The sequence below is a fragment of the Semicossyphus pulcher genome, unplaced genomic scaffold (assembly GCF_022749685.1).
Source record: "Semicossyphus pulcher isolate SPU_LCO1_2020_fin unplaced genomic scaffold, fSemPul1.0.p SCAF_17, whole genome shotgun sequence".
NCBI classification, from domain to species: Eukaryota; Metazoa; Chordata; class Actinopteri; order Labriformes; family Labridae; genus Semicossyphus; species Semicossyphus pulcher.
Genome location: NW_027211681.1, coordinates 27,043,367 through 27,060,880, shown reverse-complemented (window position 1 = coordinate 27,060,880; position 17,514 = coordinate 27,043,367). Strand labels below are relative to the sequence as shown.

Below are 17,514 nucleotides of genomic sequence, written 5' to 3'. Positions count from 1 at the left end.
AATGAATTATGGGAAATTTTTCTTTCTTTTTTTTGCCATATTTGGATTTTTCAATAAAAAGTGGAGCCCCAACAATGCAAGTAACTATTATTATATGAATGAAAAACACATGTAACCTCTTAAACTCTGATGGACTGAGGAGTAAAGAGCTTTACTCACAAAGGTTTCAAAATACTGTTTCAGGATGAATTCAAGGGAAAATGATGCTTAAGAAATCTGTAATATTTACTTTTTATTTAAAGTAATTTAGGGGTTTAAAGTATCACTGAAAATTATACACCTGAATACCCAAAAGTAGGGGGTCATCAAAAGTAATAATCCAGCGTTTAAGAGGTTAATGTCTTCATCCCTTTGCTACAGCACAGAGCTAAAGAGGGCTACATTGATGGAAATGGAAGGTGAAGCCACACACACCTTCTCGATGACGTACCACAGCGGAGCTCGTCCGCGAGGGCTGGGAGGCTTCCAGCTCAGCACGACGTACGATCTGAAAATCTCGGACGCGTGCACGTCGGTGGGCTCCCCCGGGATAGTAACGTAGCCTAGATTGGGAGTGAACGGTGAGGAGGCCTGAAGTACAGCAGCAGCTCCTGTTGCAGGAGTCCCACGTTCTGTATCTTATCTGCAATATCTCTCATCTAAACTTTGAATAGAGCTGAAGTCTGCTGCACCAGCTGTACGTAAGATCGGTCTGAAGTTATGACAGATAGTCCACACTAAGTCAATTAATAACGCCACCATCTTACAGGATCTGACGTAGAATTAAATATTTCTTCAACAAAGGCTTTTAAAACTCCAAAGACTTAAATAAAACTGCAGTAATCATGTGGGACTTCTACAACAGGTCATGTGTAAAATAATGAAGGCGTTGGCATCATAATTTAGTGTGTAAATCAGGGTTTGTGTTAAAGGTTTGCTCAGGAGTAGGGAGGGAGATACTCAACACACTTTTAAGAAGGAGGGAAACTATTTGAGTGGTTAAACTGAAAAGAAAAAAGGAACATTTAAGTTGATTTAGCACGAAAGGAGGAAGTGGAGTTAGGTCAAAGATAGCACGGCAACTTTTAGGAGGGGAGGAGAGGGGAAAGGTTTGTTTTGGGTGAGAAAAGAAAGGTTAGGATTGATAAGACAGTACACATTTTTATCTACCAATGTAACGGATAAAAAATGACTTTACCCCAAGTACCATATTGGTCCAAATATTCGGGGTTGAGACTTTTAAGAGCCGATATGCGTTCACAACAGCAGACGACGCCACTTGTCCGTAAAGAGAGTGTACCCCTCATGACTGAGGCCAGCCGTCACTCACAGCTACAGAGCCAGGGGGATGAAAGACACACGGTGATCGTCCGGCTCAAAAGTCGCCCAAGTTAACTGACAACTGAGGCGAGTTATGATGCTGATTTTAAGACGATGGTTATCAATGCAGCAGAGTTATTAAACAACTGTCAAGCAGCCAAGAAACGTGTGTCACAGAGGGTAACGTCCGAAGACGGAGATCATCTGAAAGATGCTAAAAGTCTTAGCGAACAGATGCTAACAGAGAAAATCGTACCGTGGTCCTCAAAGCGGCCGCTTCCAACAGGCTGACGGGAGAGTGTGTGAGTGTTACTGAATACTGTAACTAAATGGAATAATGCTAAACACACGTTTATGAGATAGATGGCCTAATGACTAATAGACTACAGGTTATTTTAACATTTATGGTTTTACATTTACTTGAACTTAAATGTGACAATTCAATCTTAAAGATATTGAAAAAAAGGTAAAATAAAAATGTTCTTAATAAAAACAAAGTTGGTCCTCAAAAATAATTTTTCCAAAGATTCGTCTTAAAAAGGGGCTCGTCTTATAACCAGGGTTGTCTTATTTTTGGACCAATACAGTTTATGAGTGGGCTTCCTTTGTTCATAATAATATCTTAGTTATAGTTTTATGTTGTAAGTATTTTCTTCACACACTCACTCTCCTTTTCTCCATGTTTTTTAAACTAACAGCGTTTTTTGTGCTGGTAGGCTCACAACCTCAATTTCAGAGAGCTTCTCACCGACGCTTACTGTTGCTAGGTTACACAAGTTGTCTGGCGGCACTTCTACTTCCTTTGAGTCTGTTTTAAATCACTTTGTATGCTTAATATTTGCTTTTATTAACAGTAAAAAAACATAAAAAAAGAGTGTAAATGAATCGTGTCCTAAAAATAAATGAGAGGATTAGCTTCTCCTCCGCCATTGTTGTTGACAAAGTTGATATCTGAAGTCCTGCCCCTTCTTGATTTTGATTGGTCGGTGAGGGAGAAGTGACATTGATGAGCTCGGCGATGTTGAACTATTTTCAACTTGAAGGGCAGCGACAAAAAACAGCAGACCGAGCAGCAGAGCGTTCTTGCGTTGAGGACGCTGAACTGCTTTGGTTTAGTAAAGAAAAAAGGCTCTAAAAAGTTTCAACTGAAATTGTTTCACCCTGAGACCAAATAAGGACAATGTCTGAACTTTGATCTCATAATTCTGAGAAGAGGTTTTAGACACAAGTTTGTAAGAAAAAGTCAAATTATTTTTTCTCACAATTTTGACTTTATCCTCAAGATGTTTTTCTGAAATAAGACGAGGTCAAAACCTAGAATGTGGCTGACCGCATCAGGTCAGTGTGCGCTTTTGTGGGCAACACTGGAAGCGCGGCGTGTTCATTTTCATTTTAAATGCATGAAAACAGACGAGAGTCTTGACCCTGCTGAAGGAGGCTAGCCTATTTTTACCACGAGCGGTTCTCGGCCAAAACACACGGTCAAAACTCGTTCTTGGCTAGTGTAGTCCGCGGTACCGTGCTCTGCAGATACGTCTCCTGCTGCACGCGTGCCTCTAAGTGTAGTTGCGTAACAGCGCCACAAGGGGGCACTTTGCCCTCAGTCAACCGTCACTCACTCACTCAGTCACTCAGTCAGTCACATACAGACCCATGTGTAGGGCCTCTGTAGTTTGTAATAAGGATACTGATATGAATGTGAATGAGGATAACTTTTATATTTTCATTTTCTAAGAATTAACCGCCCTTCTTGTTACAGTACGACTTCCCTTTTCAGATGTTGAATGTAGTTCTGTTAGAAGGTGCTGAAGAGGTTTTGAAAGAGGGTCAGGTGTTAGTATTTGGACTTTGGGAAGTTACGAAGTGTTTAAAAGATTAAAGGAGAATCACTGAACCCAGATGAGTCTTGGAGAACTACCCTACCTTCCAGGTCATCGTCCTTGATCACTATGTCGTATCTTCCTTCTATTTTAATCACTGTTGCAGGAAACGACAACAACACACCTGTTAGGAATCAGTCGCATCCTGTCGGCGTGTATGTTGGATTTACCTTCCTCGGTACCTTTCAGCCTCTCGCTCTCGGCAGCGTCGAGGGCGGTCACTTTGTCGGACTTGCGGGACGGCCTGCTGATGCCGGCGCTGTTCACGGCTCTGACCCGGAAGTGGTAGGAGTGGCCCACGCTCAGGCCGTGGACCGGGTATTTACAAACCTTCACGGGGGCATCGTTGCACTGGACCCAGGTGTCTTTGCCAGATTCACACCTGCACGTGAGTAAAATGAAAACATCAGCTGGATAAGGTAAAAAAAATATGATGAAAAAGTTTGTTTGTAGAAACTTAAAAGACATTTTGATGCCACGAAGGCAAAAAATGAACCAAGTGGTGACTATTTTCTTCTTGACTTGAGGCGCATTTACCCCAAATATCAGCATGTAGCCAGCTGTAAGTATCTAAAAATATGCCCCTGTGCGGTGTAATTTGACTGTTAGCATGTCAGTGTGCTAGCGCTGTGCTATAAAAAGAAAGACTGAAGAGTTTTGCGGGTGCAGACTGACCGATCCACAAAGTATCCGGTGATGGCCGCCTCATTGACGGTGTTCGGGGGTTTCCAGGCGACCAAGACATAGTCCGAGTTGATGTCATACGCCTTCACGCTCATTGGTGCACCAGGGGCCCCGGCCGCGGAGGGAGCGGCATCTAAGGAGCGAGGAGACAAGGACGTAAGGCACAGAGGAAAGAAGGATGAATAATAGAAGACCCTAACTCCTCATCCTCTGTTCATACCCCTAAGTGTTCATGACATGATATTTGTACTTTGTGCAGCTTTCTGCAGAAGGTAACAGAGGTTACAAGAGAAGGAGATATAAAATAAGAAGGGAATTAAATCTTCTATTTGATGCTTTATGTGCTGTTTTCTTACAGGACATAGATGCTTAATCTCTCTTTCTAACTGATTGATGTCTATGTATTCACACATAAGCTTGCTGAATATAAACACAATTAAACACCAATCCGTTAATATTAAAACACCTGAACCATTTATCTTACCGTGGGAACTGAAATTACCCTGACATAATGTAAGCTCTTGCCAATTAATGGTTGACAGATTAGATATAAAGAAAGTCATTCATGTTCAGACACGTCGCCAGATCAGGTTGCGCGGGACTCCAGCAACGTTAGGCTGAGTTTATGAGCCTGTTACGTGACGTGACATTTGTTATAGGTTGAGGTTTGGCTTCAGTCCTAAATCGTTGAAACCTAGAAAGTGGAATTTGGCATGGTCTGTCTGTCACACACCTTGGTAACGTCTCGCCTGGCAGGAAGAGGAGCCACTTTTTGTTTAAAAGTTAAAACCTGCCGTAAAACTCTGTGAATAAGACACACTTTTAATACATTTTTTGTCATCTCAAAAGTGTGCAGCGTCCTATAAACCGGTGCGACCAATATACCAGTATAAAATGCAGAGAGGTACTTGTGTTACAGTATTTTCCCCAGAAGATGGCGCTATAATCTATCTAAAGCGTCGTCACGGACATGCGCAGTCAAACTCCGGGAAAACTCCCGGAGTTTTACAAAACATCTGTTTTTTTAACCTAAAACGGCGTTTGTGTGGACGAAAGGACGAAACGCAGAGAAAAAGCTACGTTTTTAAAAATACCCAACTATGTGTCGACACGGCCTGAATTATATTTTGTTTTATTGTTTCTTTAAAATAGACAACACACAATTAATTTGTTTAAACTGATACACCTTAAAGATTACTTTCACCTTTCTTTATCCATATTTTGTTTGTTTGTTTTTTTAGCACACATTTGTTCATAAATCGATGAACTCTTTCTGGGTTTTAGTTGAGAAAATGTTTCCTTTAGTTGGTTTACACTATTCTTGATCAAAGGCATTTGCACAGAATATGTAAGGCTTTAGTTATTTAATGTTGGGATAGGACCAGATAAGCATCTGCTTCATCCGATTCCTCTTTGAACAGAAATTTAGATAATTTATGTTTATTTATTATTATATTTTCTAAACTGAACTTTTTTTGTTTTAAATTGTTTTAATTTTATTTCTTAAATAGTTCGAAATAAAGAGAAAAATAATATTCCCTCAGCCGTGGTTCACTTCATCGTTGCTCACTTTAAAGTTCTCACTCTTATTCCAGACAAACGTTGGTTCTTATTTGGTATTTTAAAGTAAAGATGTTGAAATTTAAACTTCTACGCTGGCAGATTATTTAAATCCTAAAACCTTTGCAAACCAAAAGAAAAAGAAACAACCTGCTGTCAGTCGAAAAAAAACATCAGCAGGTATAACCACAGTTACCTGCAGTTACAGCTTAAAGCAACAGGTGACGCCAAAGATTTTGTTTTTAATTTAATTTGCAAACCTCTATAAAAAGTGAGACATTTCTTTTATGTTAAACTCCAGTTTGATGAAGAGAAGAGCGTACCTGAAACAAACAGGTAGGCGCTGTGCTCAGCGGTGCCGTCCTTTGTAAAGATGCGGAGGGTGTAGAGGCCTTCATCGTCCTTGGCCAGGTGAGGCAGAGTCAGACGGGCGGCGCCTCCGCCCACCGACATCTCCACCAGTTTACTGGGTTTCAGCAGTTTATCTGTTAGAATACAGCGAGGAGGGACCGAATGACACGGTGTGAGAATAAACTGTTTGATTCTGAACAAAGACATACATGCAAATTAAATAATAATGACTGAATGAAAGTCTTACCGTCTCTGTACCACTGGGCGAGGGGGGGCACGTTGGGGAGGTCAGGGACCACCACCATACCGCACCCCAGACTGATGGAGCCACCCTCCACCCCAAAGGACACCCTGAAGCAATCGAGCAGGGAGACCTCCAGCTTACTGGCGTGGATCTCAGTCAGATGGGGCACTGGAACAGAGGTAAACACGGTCAATTACTTGGATGCACTTTATCGATCATTGGTGATGGTCTGATTGGAGCATAGATTGTATAAAAAGACGGCCGACATGGCAGCTCCCTGAAACTGAAGCCAAACCCTCTCTATCGCCCCCTGCTGACTGGCTGCAATATAGGTCATAAGCCCCGCCTCCTCCATGTTAACAAATGGGACATGAGTCAAACTATAAAATCAAAATACACGTCAAACATGGCTTCTGTCATTATAGTTAGTTCTTATCGTGTTGATTTATGTCCAAGTGTTCATTTTTCTAACAAGTTTACTTTTAATTAGTTATTTGATGCTATAAAAAGGGGGTGTGGCCTCATGATTGACAGCTCTGCTGACAAATGGGGCTCCTGCAGCGTTCTGTTCCCGAGTAGCAGAGTAGAGGAGGAACGGTGAGAGGAGACGTAACTAACACTAACACTACAGTCAGTGAACTTTCCATCAGCGTGAATATCTGCTTCAGACCGACACAATAAGCTGTTCTGCTGCAGACTGAGCCCACCTGAGGGCTCCAACACGCCAAGGACACCTGAGGGCTCCAACACGCCAAGGACACCTGAGGGCTCCAACACGCCAAGGACACCTGAGGGATCTAACACGGCCAGGACAACTGAGGGCTCCAACACTCCAAGGACACAAGGTAAAGGTGTGTGTCGGGTAGAGGAAGGGGCGGGGCGGCGATACTGCGGCTCCACCAGACACACTGGATACAAACGAGCAAAATGGCAGCGCCCGCTCCGGGGGGATTTTGGCTTCTTTTTCGTACGAGGTTTTAACTGTGTCATGGTTTATTAATGAAATAAAATCATGTTGCTGAATTTTAACGTGATGTTGTTTTGTTTTTCGACTCTGTCGGGGGGCAAACGAGGACAACAGCTCCTTACAATAGTTTCCACGTCTTATCAGCCTCTCACATGTGCTGCTATTTGTAGCTAACTGATCACATGTGGAAGAACTCGTCTCTGGGCCTGAATCCAGCCAAAAGTTAACACGTCTAAATCCTCGGCTACTGCTCCCTCTCTCTCCTCACCTAGTCCAAGATGGCAGGACTCCCCGGCTCCCGCTGGTCCTGTGAAGAAAAGAAACTCAGGATTACAGAGAGAAGTGGGACGCGTGAATAGTTGCTGAATAGGATAATGACTTACTCTTCACGGCAACCATAGCCTTGCTGGTAGCTGTGCCATGAGGGTTGGTGGCCACAGCGCTGTACTCAGCCGTATCACTCACAACACACCTGTAAGACCACACAGCAGGGAACAGGTCATAATGCAATCTAATAAAAACAATAACTATATGTTTATAGTAAAATATATAAAGAGCTACTAAAGAGAAATGGATCGAGCCAGCACAGAATATAAATTGTATAAGTGAACATGTTAAAGAGTATTTTAAAAGAATAAATGAGGCATTCAGGCACGTCTCAGGTTTTTGTTTTAATTGATGTGTTGTTGACTTTCCAGGAGGGAATGCTATACATTGCAGTGTGGTATAAAGGGATTTAAAGGGGTATCATGCTAATTTCAAGCTTCATATTTCACTCTGTGATACCTGAGGAGTAGCTTAGCATAATTTACGGTTAAGAAAACTCCTAATTGTTCTCACACTGGTGCTCTGTGCAGGCGCTCACACAGCCTCTGCCTGAAACCACTCAGTCAGCTCTGTCCCTTTAAGAAGCCCACTTTCTTCTGATTGGCCGGCTCTCCAAAACCAGCTGAGGCTGCACTTTGTGACATCACAAAGTGCAGCGTGTAGAAACACCAGTGTGAAAGCTGGCATTCACAGCAGCCTGCAGACGGAGCTGAGAGGTCTGGGGATAACTCCGACATACTTTGACCTTCAGATCTGAAACTCAACGTTTAGTCTGATCATCAAACATTTTCACTTTATATGTCTTAAAATGTGAAACAGCTTAATACCCCCCTTTTTAAATAAAATTCTACTCCCGTCTATTCTGTTCACACTGACTCAAATCTTTTTGTTTATTATCAGAAGTGTTAAAACATTTTTTTGGGTTATTTTTGCCCTTATTCGATCGGACAGCTGAAGAGAGACAGGACGTATTAGGAAAGAGTGGGGGAGGACATGCAGCAAAGGGCCGGGGACAGGCGTCGAACCTGCAGCCGCTGCGTCGAGGACTGTAGCCTCTGTACGTGGGGCCTCTGCTCTACCCACTGAGCTAAACCAGCGGACTCAATTTAATACTGATGCTTGTATATGTTCCGCAAAGCAAAAACAGACCATCAGCGAGAAGACTGACTATTTCTATAAGGTTAATTTTAACGCCGGTAATCGCTGCCACTGGGACGGATTCTGCTGCTGCAAGAACCTTTGTTTACATTTTTTCCGGTGAGCAGCAGATCAGCGGTTTTAACAGCACAGACTTGAAGAGGATTTGAACAGTAGGAGGAGAGGAACACGCCTCTTGACCCCTCATGGACATCTTGCCGTTTAAACAGGTGTCACAGCGTAATTTGGCAGACTAAGAGAAGGAACACCACGCTGGAAATGTAGCTCATCTTAAAGTCTTGGCGTCGTTACGCAGAATCCATCACGGTACAATGTTTGACATCCTGTTCTGCCTGTTTTGATAAAACGATCTCACGTGTATGAGGGGCATGGAAAGAAGTTGTGCGCAGGCAGTGGCGCCCTTGTGACAGCGAGCGAAGAGGAGTCTGAGGATGAGAATAGAAGGAAGAAATGTGACCTTCGCCCTGGACGGGACTATTTTAAAAGACCTCAGACGTTTTCCAGCTGCAGGGAGTGACTGAAACTGAATCTGTGTTTGTTTTCTAACAAAGCTTTTTAACATGGACTTTACATTTTTAAAATTAACATAGAGAAACGAAAGTCTCCTGATCCTGAATTGCGATGACGTAGAGCCGGAGATATTCAACGCCACAGAGAAGAAGAGAGGGGGAGAGAGAGAGAGCAGGGGGAGGAATTCATGGATCGAATGACGCAAAGGTCAGCACTTTGACACCAACAGCTGAGGAGACTTGAAGATGACGAATCAGCCAGCCGGCAAGACCTAACCCTCAATCTGACAGGCTTCCCTTTCCCTCCTGTGCATCTGATTCTCAGTGTTTGAAACGTAAAGGGATTATTACCTCCCCCAAGCATGTAAAGTTTTCATTGCTACCAAATCATAAATTTGTTATCAAAACAACAAAACTGAATTTGTTTGAAAGACTAATAAATAACTTGTTTTGTTTAGTCGAAGTTAATGTTGTTCTAAACACTATTTACAGCAATAATCTCAAAGATTTTCATTAAATAAATGTATGTTAAGATTCTATCTATCACCTAATGAGGTAACACATGGTGACTGAGCCGATGGCCCGCTGATGAAAGCCTTTGCATTTGCAGTATATAGTATTATTATGGGCTGGGTGTCTGTGGCAGCGCCCAGTTAGTGACGTGTTTCCCATCAGCCAGCAGTGGTTGGTCTGCCAGAGAGGGTAGGCGGAGCTAAGCGGCTGCTTCTCCGCTCTCTGCAAGTGTTGCGAGTAAACAGTAATCTACTATGGCTGAACAAACAAAGAAAAGATGGATGACTACAGATACAACTTCAACAAGAAGTGAAAATCCAAAGAAGAAGAAACAAACTCGACGCTCAGATGAAGCAAACAGTCTGAAAAGGAAAGCGACCGTCAGCCAGGAAAATCAAGAGTTACAACCGGAGCCAACCGTGGACGTCACACATGCAGCACTGTCTGGATATCTGGGAAGTGTGCTCCCGCAATTACAGGTTATCGCCATAGGTGTCGCCAACGAGAACAAAAGTGAGATCTTTGACTTTAAGGCTTGGAAACTCTTCAAATCAAACAACCTTTATGTGTAATATTTATATGAAGCAGTGTTAGTGTCTTACCTGCTAATGATCAGACTGTGGACTCCATACATGTTGTCAATCTTGTACTTCCCTGGGGCGTTCAGGGGGTCGACTGGCACGCCTCCTTTATACCTGCAGACAGTCTGCAGTCAGTGACCTGCTCACACCTACATGCCCTCACTCCAACCTTGTAATTTCAAAATTATATTTCTATCTATTTCATCATCATCAACTATCAAGAAACACATTATTATCTCGCTCAGTTTAACAGCTTTTTAACCATAGTTTTCTCTACTTGAAACACTCTGAAACATGGAGCGAAAACAATGTTAACTCCAAAACAGATATGTAACAGGTGTTGGTAACAAATCTGGAGACACAAGAATGAGAAAGTGGTCTGAGAAAGCAACTGTTGATCTGTCTTTGATGTGTAAAAGCTGTACGGATTGAACAAGTTAGCTTAATTAAAAGAGAATGATTAAAGTAAGAAAACTGTGAGGTGTGAATATTCTGACCATTTGACAATGGGCCTCGGGTTTCCCTGCACAGTGCAGAACAGTTTGACGGGGGTCTTCTCCCAAACGGTGTGGGGCCGCAGGGCAACCAGGAAGTCCGGCATCTTGGGGATATCATCCAAATAATCTGGCCTCTTGGCCATCATGTCCTTAACCTAAAGGAAGCGAACCATGTGAGCTGAATGTCCTGAAACGTCCATATTCTACAGCACAAGACAAACATCCACTGGATGCTGCCATAAAGCCACAGTATCCAGGTATCTGTTTCTATTCTGTGACACATCGAGAGTCGGTGCAATGAGATGCAATTCTCGCAGCAACATTTTAAACAAACTGCAATTTTAACATGTTTTGGTCTGCATTAGCCAGAACCGTTATCTACATTTTGTGCTGGTATAATTCATCCCGTCAGTGCATTGATGAAGTGTATAAAAAGACAGGTGGTGTGTAAAACAAATATATACAGTAGAGTGTCATCAGCATATGTGAGATATTAAATGCAACAAGGTCAACCTGCAACATTGGCAAAACATCTATCAGCCAGTTCTGCAGCATAAAAACATTTTTAATTTAGTTTTACTTATGACGTGTAACACTATCATCACTAAATACAACAGCGTTCATGTGATTGGCTCCTTACCTCTCTCTGGATAGCCAGACTATCCACTCGGGCCTTGGTGGCCACCCTCATCCTGCTGAGCTCCTCCTGAATCACAGTCAGTCCTCTGCCTACATTCGTGCTCACTCGCTGGTACTCCTCGGTTCCCTCAGAACTCCTACCGACACACAAACTTTAAACTGATGCACTACTAAAATACGCATCACAAGACAAGTGTTACAATTTCATATATTGTGATACAGTAAGCCAGGTGATATATTGTAATTTTAAACTCTGTTTTCTGCTAAACTGTCAAAGTTTTAACTGAGTTAGAAAGTTTTTTTTATGCAATCAGTCTGACATGCAACATCTGACATCATGGCTCTACTTCCTGTGCAATCTGAACAGTTAGAATTAGTATTTTCCTACAGCACTGAATAAAGAAAATCTCAATCGAGTAACACAACGTATAAATTCACAACCCTCAAGTGTATAAATATTTTCTTAAACCCCAACCAGGACCTAGATTTTGAGTTTGTCTCATGCACACTCAGAGTGAATAAGGGCCTGTGTCCACTAACAGCATTTTAAAGCGACAGCTGTTTTTTTATCGCTGCGCTCTCAGTTGAAAATAGTTCAACTTTTGGAGCAGTGCCGCGCTTGTCAATGTCACTTCTCCCTCACCGGCTAATCTAAATCAAGAAGCGGTGAGACTTCAGATATCAACTTTGTCAACAACGATGGCGGAGGCCAACGGCACGAATCCTATTGGGGGGGTTTTGGGGCACAATTTCCAGGTGTAGAGCTGCTGCTAACGCCAGGAAGCGATTCATTTACATGGTTTTTATGTTTTCATGTAAAATGTCCTTACATACATACAAAGCAACAGACTTAACTGCCACTACTAAGGGAAAGGGGAGTGTTGTCAGTCAACCTTCGTAACCTAGCAACAGTAAGCGTTGGTGAGAAGTGCTCTGAAATTGAGGTCGTAGATGCTGCCAGCGTTAAAAAAATGCTGCAAGTGGACACAGGCCACAAGTGTCACAGTGTTTGAACAATTTTGTGGTAAATTTAAATTTGAAACTTCTTAAATAAATTGTCTTATTGCCACTATGAACACTTAATTAATTAATTAGGACCCTTTGACCTTAAGGAGCCTAAATATGGAGTCATTATTGGAGAAATACAGCATACGCGCTGATTCAATCCAATTCTTGAGGATTTATAATCATTTCCAACTGGTATTATTTTTATCAAGCCTCAATAATTAATTTCTTATTATTGATAAAGTGTTTCCGTCAGCACAACAAAGCTTATTTAAAATATATCTATAAGACAAACCGACTCTCTGATATGAACTCTACAACTTTTAATCAACACTTGACAAACTACTAATCAATGAGAAATTAGCAGCTTGTGACACTGAAGACATACTGTCTTGACCTGGGTCAGCTTGTGGGGACTGTAGTTCAGTATTACCTTACACCTAAAATAGCCTGACATATCACAGCAGCCAATGGGAACTCACCTCTGCCGGAACGCCGGTATGGTATACGCTGGTTCCGCCATAGCCTCTGTGGCCTGGGCCTGCACCTGGCTCACCGATTTAGAGCTTGATTTCCTGTTGGGAGGAGGTCCTTCGTTATGTAACAGGCACTGAAGGGAAAGTCAACCATGATGGACTCTCTAGGTTTAGTTTGCAGAAGCAGTCGCTTGTTAAATCTCCCAAGATCCACCTGAAGTTAGAACTTAGAACTCCTGCTAATGAAAGGGCTTTAATTTTCAATATAAAGGGATACAATATGTTCTAGACTTTACTTGCAGATCCTCCTTTTTTTGGTTGACCATCTGTCCTTTAGACGGTCAATTTACTGCCATCTTATTCCAACGATAGCGTCTCCTTCAAATTTAAACTTATTACATTAACATGGAGCAAATGCTTCAATAAATCTTCGCTTTTCCAGAATAACAACCTCAAAGGAACGTTTTCAAGATCTCCCCTTTATGAGAACAATTTGACAGACTTGTGCCGCCTCCTGATTGACGTTAAATTGAATTCCACTGGAGCCAAATCTTCCTGAAAAGCTGACAGCAATGGGACATTAACTTCTGTATAAAAAGCAACCATGTATGTTTTTCTGTTCCAGTCACTATGATGGAAAACTTGATGAGAGTCCTGGTCAGGTCTGATATCTTCAGCTCTGAGCCCTGGCCTCAGATGTGGGTCAGGTTCAAAGCAGTGGCATGCGGCCTCTGACATAAGACAGGGGCTTCATGACAGCGTGGCAGCTCTCTACAGGATGATCCGGTGATCACACCTTGGCTTGCAGACGCTCAGATCTGGGACTTCAGGCAGCTTTGAGGACGTTTTATGTTCTCTCATCATCACAAGTGACGACAAATCTAGCAAAGCTTTCAACGTCCGTATCAAGTTCAGCATTACTACATTGCATAGCAGAGCTGGACTAAGAGCCAGGTCAGGTGTAATGCTTTTAAAAAGCATGCTACGGCAATCCATCATAATTACAGCGTGTCCCTAATGACCTGAGCAACAAAGCCAGCCAAAAAAATGCAGAAGCTGCAGAGCATCAGCAGCACGAGATTATCGGTATCCCTGAGCTGGATGGTAGCCCCGGAGCTCCTGGACCTCTGCAGGGGAAATGGGCTGAAGACAGAAGTGACCACACTGTCTCTGAACCCATCAGCCATCGTCTGATGATGATATAGACTCTGGGAGTGACAGACAACTTTCGGGGCTTCCGGTGTAGCCGGCAGTTTGCACTTAGGAACTTTCAACCAAGACTTCCTTTCCCGTGCGCTGCATTGTTTACAGTCCAACTAGAAACTTGAGAAGCAAGAATGGAGCTGTCGTTCAGATACGACAGCCAGGAACGGATTATTAGCAGCAGTTTCCTGCAGATGTCTGTTTATAGAGGTTAATAAGAAGCTCAATCGTCCTCAGATGACTCCACACGGACTGTTTTTCCTGCATTCAATCAAAGTCTGCTGGTACCTGTTTGGTCAGTACTTCTCGATAGGGCTGTCACTTTTCCCAAAAATCAAGTTCAAACAAATTCTATTGGGTACGTAGTGGCACATACAGTGCTTCTAAGGCGCTCTGCAGAAGAGCAGAGAAAAGAGGGATCGGTAGCTGTATAAACAACAGAGCTAATGTACATGCTACAGCTTCGGCCCTGGAGCAGAACAACAGTGAGTCCCCCCTGTGCTTTCTGACTACAGTCGGGGCGTAAGCAGGAGAGGTTCACAACGCCTTGGCTCGTTTGTTTCCGCCATTGGTTTGTAGCATGCATCGCATCATCGCCATCTGTTGGAAAACAACGCACACTGCTTTAGACGTGATCGCACTCTGGGACTCTGGAAAGCAGATTACTCACTCAGGCGTTTTCTGCTGTGCTTGATCACATCATTACAGTACAAACTATTAATATTTCACCAGGTTTGAACCACAGACTGTATAAAAAGATGGCCGACACAACAGCTCCCTAAAAGTGAAGCCAAACCCTCTCTGTCGCCCCCTGCTGACTGGCTGCAGTATAGGTCATAAAGCCCGCCTCCTCCATGTTAACAGATGGGACATGAGTCAAACTATAAAATCAAAATACACGTCAAATACATTTTTCTCAAACATGGTTTCTGTCATTATAGTTAGTTCTTATCATGCTGATTTATGTCCAAGTGTTCATTTTCTGACATGTTTACTTTTAATTAGTTATTTGATGCTATAAAAAGGGGGCGTGGGCTCATGATTGACAGCTCTGTTGACCAATCCGGCTCCTGCAGCCGATCAGTTCCGGATTAGCAGAGTGGAGGACGAAAGTCCAGAGGAAACGTAACTAAAACAATCACTACAGTCATTGAAGTTTCCATTCCTGTGAACGTTAACCTCAGACCAACACAGAGAAGCTGTTCTGCCGTTAAAGACGCCGGCGAGCAGGATCCTTGCTGTTTTTTCGGTAAGTTAAGTGTGTGTTTGGGTTAGCGGAAGTGGCTACGGCGGCGCCACCCGCCGATCTCTACTGCTCAGTCTCTGGCTCCAAATGACGTCAACATCTCAAAATGGCAGCGCCTATCACAGGGCTGTTTTGGCATCACTTTCGTACAATGGGAGCAGATGGAGTCATCCATCTTAATATACAGTCATTGCTTCGAATCATATATTGAATTTCGATTGGTCAGTGACAGCCCTACTACTCCGATTACAAACGGAAGTTTTTAAACGCTGCTAAACATTTTCACTCGTCTGGTTCTGGACGGTTTCCTCCTCTCAAAGCTTTGCATGTTCTACATTAAACATGGGATATTTCCAGGTACCTTTCCAGGTGCTTTAGATGGTGTCATCTTTCATCTCAACTAAATAATGGTTTGGACAAACGAACAATTAGCATCACACACAGGGACAAATTTGTAAATAAATAATATAATATAAAAACACAAATATGCCACGGTCTCAAATACAGCTCTGATGTATCAGACTTAATGCACCTACAGAGGTAGTGAACACCACGCAATGTTCACTACGTCCGATACAAAACACTGAATATAACCACTTACACCAAAGAGATCTCGATGTGGATGCTTGAAGTTTGGACCAAGAATGTTCACACAGTTTTGTCATCACCAGCTTGTAACCAGCTGATTCCTACATCAAAGCTGGAAGCAGACGCATGAGCAGCAGGAACTTAAAGATCGGCCCCCCAGCAGCCGCTCCACACTCTATCTGCGGCTCCACCCGGCAAAGCAGGTGCTGTGCCTCTGAAAGCAGCAGGTGAACTCCCCCTTCATACCTTACTGTCTGCTGCTTGTGAACACTTTGTGTGTGACAGCAAGCGTAATCAGTTTTCACGTGGCTCGCATGCTTCTTCTTATACCAAGGTATGACTTTGGAAGCCATGACTGGAACGCTTCAAGGAGACCTGGCTGAGAGCACCAGGAGGGGGAGGGGAGACCAAACATGTGTTAGCCATGACAACAATCTCAAGTCTGTGCTGAGTCCTCGTACACGTGCTGTCACCTGTTAGAGGTAAGAGGTACTGAAAGCATCATTGCAAGAGGTGGGAAGTACTTAGTTACTGTACTTAAGCAGAATTTCTTGGATATTGTCCTTCACTTGAGTATTAACTTTTTACTCCGAAGCTTTTCACACAAACATCTTTAAATTCTTCTAAGCAGGCTCGTTACGTTAGCTTCAAAGCTTTTGAGGGGATTGATTTTATTTTGCATGCCACCTTCCAAACCCAAAGACCGATCACAACTTAAGCGGCTCTGGAAATAATGAAGAGACCGCTCCAAATGCTCCTTAAATCAGCATCTCTCTCTACACGTCATGGCCGGCCCAGTGCAGATCTGAACCCCGCTGAAACCTCCTGAGTGTGATCAAGAGGAAGACGGATGTTAACAAAGCCGAGCTGCTCGTAGAGCGGCCTAACGTCCCCCAACATCAAACGTCTTCTTTGCATCTTTTTGTTTCTTAACCAGTCGTTATTTTCTGCTAATAAAAGTCCTCAATGAGAATATTTGATTTGGAAGTAGCAGAAACTAAAGTAACTTTCACGCAAACACAAACCTGTAAATAGAATAACCAGAGACAAACTTTTTTTTGCAGTGGTCTCGTATGTTTTTTCCGGAGCTGTAGAAAAGCCAATTCATTGGCGTGTTCGGCACGACAAATGTAACAAAGACAACAGCTGTGGAAATAATGTATGAAGATGGAACAGGCCAGAGGGATCTCAGCTGTGGAGAACATCTTCTTGTAACCGACAGGGGGAACCCAAAATGGCCAAAGACGACGTCCAAGCAGTTTCAGATCACCAAGACACTCCACTGCCAACTTTTTTGGATGGATTTTGGAGCAAAGTTTATGTTCAATATTTCCTTTTTTTATTCACTCGCAGCTGAAATTATTTAAGACTTATAGTCTCCCAAACGTGATGTGAAGTTCAGTTCGCTTTGCACACAAACAGGCGAGAGAAATGTGCTTCAGAGGGACGCTTTGAACTTTTAACTCACGAGTTGAATCAGTATGTTTCGTATCTGCACTTCCACTTGAGTAAAGAGGGAGTGTACTTCGCCACCTCTGCATTGCAATCACATTTCAGTAGCTTTTTCTTTTCATACACATAAAAAACTACAAAGGTTACAACTCAGAATACACACTTAAATCATTACACTACTTAATCATAAATAGGAGTTTATCTCAGACATGTTAAAGTCCAACGTTTCGGAGGCTTCAGGGCAGCTCCAACATACACCAGAGCTCAGCACTTCACATGTTTCACCTTACAACCTCACACAGCTCAGCTATGAATAGCTTTCAGGCGGCCTATTC

At 42.9% G+C, this 17,514-nt stretch overlaps 1 protein-coding gene across 2 annotated transcripts in view; it reads right to left on the bottom strand.

Annotated features, from left to right (window-relative positions):
* The window catches only part of myom2a (myomesin 2a), a 33,893-nt gene that overhangs the window by 15,936 nt on the left and 443 nt on the right, over nt 1–17,514 (bottom strand). The window contains exons 2-14 of one of the 2 annotated variants that reach the window (XM_069665513.1): nt 15,974–16,106; nt 12,697–12,789; nt 11,211–11,346; nt 10,571–10,725; nt 10,095–10,187; nt 7,369–7,457; nt 7,254–7,292; nt 6,022–6,186; nt 5,747–5,908; nt 3,855–3,996; nt 3,362–3,561; nt 3,223–3,276; nt 415–542 (exon numbers count right to left, since the gene is read on the bottom strand). In XM_069665513.1, coding sequence (XP_069521614.1) covers nt 415–542; nt 3,223–3,276; nt 3,362–3,561; nt 3,855–3,996; nt 5,747–5,908; nt 6,022–6,186; nt 7,254–7,292; nt 7,369–7,457; nt 10,095–10,187; nt 10,571–10,725; nt 11,211–11,346; nt 12,697–12,789; nt 15,974–16,080 — 1,563 coding nt within the window. In that variant the 5' untranslated portion in view covers nt 16,081–16,106. Of the gene's footprint in view, nt 1–414; nt 543–3,222; nt 3,277–3,349; nt 3,562–3,854; nt 3,997–5,746; nt 5,909–6,021; nt 6,187–7,253; nt 7,293–7,368; nt 7,458–10,094; nt 10,188–10,570; nt 10,726–11,210; nt 11,347–12,696; nt 12,790–15,973; nt 16,107–17,514 lie in introns of both variants that reach the window. The other variant, XM_069665514.1, reaches the window with a different exon arrangement.